Source organism: Vanellus vanellus, assembly GCF_965231255.1.
Source record: "Vanellus vanellus genome assembly, chromosome: 8".
NCBI lineage: Eukaryota > Metazoa > Chordata > Aves > Charadriiformes > Charadriidae > Vanellus > Vanellus vanellus.
Window position 1 is genome coordinate 29569377 of NC_138913.1, and position 2287 is coordinate 29571663.

At 56.9% G+C, this 2287-nt stretch overlaps 1 protein-coding gene across 1 annotated transcript; it reads left to right on the top strand.

Moving 5' to 3' along the window:
- Positions 1-249: 249 nt before the first annotated feature.
- On the top strand, positions 250-2287 carry LOC309674747 (galactose-3-O-sulfotransferase 2-like; the record flags this gene model as incomplete). The annotated part of the gene is made up of 2 exons (XM_082486869.1): positions 250-759; positions 1436-2287. The coding sequence occupies 2 exons, from the start codon at positions 250-252 to the stop codon at positions 2285-2287; spliced, it is 1362 nt and encodes a 453-aa protein (XP_082342995.1).

A 2287-nucleotide genomic window follows, 5' to 3' on the forward strand; every position in this document is an offset into this window, starting at 1 on the left:
CTGTACTTCAGGCAGGAGACCCCACTGGAAAGCAGCCCAGGCAGGCAAGAGGAGCACTGGACACAGCAGCCTTTGGAGGACAGCAAGAAGGTGGAAGGCCATCCTTCATCCACGAGGCTGAAATCCCAGCTTCCTGGCCTGAGAAAAGCAACCAGAGAGGGTCCTTCTCCAAGTCTTCCTGGGAGGATCTCCGGAGTTTTGGGAGATGCTGATGCTGTCACCAGTAAGTTCACAATCTTTGAAAACAGGATGACCACAGAGGAGCACAGGAGAACATCACCACCGGGAATGAGGCAGGTGGTGGTACAGAGCCAGTCTCAGCCTCAAGCCACAGGTTCCCCCCAGCGTCGGTGGGGCAGCTCCTTGCCAAACTCAGCTCAACCTCCACAAGCAGAGGACTTTTACAACACAGCCCTGGAGAGAGGATTTTTCCCAAGCTGGACAGAAGTCTCCAAGGGTGACAAGGTGACTCTTGGAGAAGGCCAGCAGGCCAGAGGGGTCTCCTCTCAAGGAGGAACATGTGAGCCCAAGACTGACATTGTTTTCCTCAAAGTCCACAAGAGCGCCAGCAGCACTGTCATGAACATCCTCTTCCGCTTCGGCGAGACGCACAACCTCACCTTCGCCTTCCCCATCGGGGGCGGCAACCAGCTCTTCTACCCGCGTCACTTCTTGGCGAAGTTTGTGCAGGGCTTCTCCCCCAGGAGCCCGCAGCGGTTCAACATCCTTTGCCACCACATGCGATTCCTGCAGCCGGAGGTACAGGCAAAGCCACCATGCCTTGGGAAGGGCGAACAGGGGAGGGAGAGAGGGGCTCGTGGGGAGCAAGGTGGGACACCTGTAGAGCTCGTAAACTCTTCAGGGATGAAGCTAAAGACAGACAGGAATGCCCCCAGGTACCTCACGTGTTATGGGCATCTCCTGAGAGCTTCTGTAAATGATGGTTTGATGAATCATTGTGTTGTGACCTGAGACAAGCCAAGGGACAGCATCTGTAGCAGTCAGCAACTATCATCTCGTTCTAGCGTGGTGGGCCCTTGGAGATGTCTTGCTCCCTGGACAGGCCCAGAAGGTACCAGCTGCAAGAGAAGGCCTTAAGCACATCAGCTGAGGTCAGCTGTGCCCAGCATCCACCCTTCTGGGTGCCACTTGAGGACACACAGATCTGGCAAGGAAATAGGATGTATCTCAAGCCCGGACAGGCCACCCAGCTGTGGCAGGGAACTTTGGGCACTGCTCTCCCCTGTACCTCTTCTGGGGCTCCCTACAGCTGACATAAATGCTCCTTTGATGAGCTGCACCCTGAAAACCTCCCCAGCACCCACCATCTCCACCCCCAGTGAGCGTTTCTGCTTTCCAGCAGAGCACAGGATTGCGAGCGAGCAGGTCCCTTCTCCCTACCCCACCTTTAAAACCTCCTTTTTATCCTCCACAGGTGCATAAAGTGGTGTCCAGCTCAGCATTCTATTTCTCCATCCTGAGGAACCCTGTGAAGCTCATGGAGTCCTCCTTCGCGTACTACAAGGGCACGTCGGCTTTCTCCCGTCCCCGCAGCCTGGAGGAGTTCCTCAGCCAGCCCTACCACTACTACAACCCCGCAGAGGGCGACAGCCACTACGCCAGGAACCTCATGACATTCGACTTTGGCTTCAACCCCGACGGAGACGTCTCAGCCGAGCGGGTACAACTCATGTTGAAGGCCATCGAGGCATCCTTTGACTTGCTCCTCATCTCGGAGTACTTTGATGAGTCCATGGTGCTGCTGAAGGAGATGCTGTGCTGGGACATGGACAGCGTCGTCTCCTTCCCGCTCAACATCAGGGACAGCAGCACCAAGTCCCCACTCTCAGACACCATCGTGGAGAAGATAAAGGACTGGAACAGGCTGGACTGGGAAATCTACACCCACTTCAACAGGACCTTCTGGGAAAGGATTGACCGAGACATTGGCAGGGAGCGCATGCAGCGGGAAGTAAAGGCACTTCGGGAGAGGCAGGGAGAGCTGGCGAGGACCTGCCTGCAAGGGACGGGCAGCGTGGCCCCAAAGCACATCAAGGACTCTTCCCTGAGGCCGCTGCAGCACGGCAGCGCAAAGATCTTGGGCTATAACCTCAAGCAGGGCTTGGACAAGGAGACGGAGCGCATGTGCCGGCGGTTGGTGACCCCGGAGCTGCAGTACAGCAGTGCTCTCTACAAGAAGCAGTTTGCCCAGAAGCCCCCCGAGACCCACCAGCCCTCTCAGCAGGGCGATGCCCTGCAGCACAGGCCGGAGGGCACCCAAAACTGA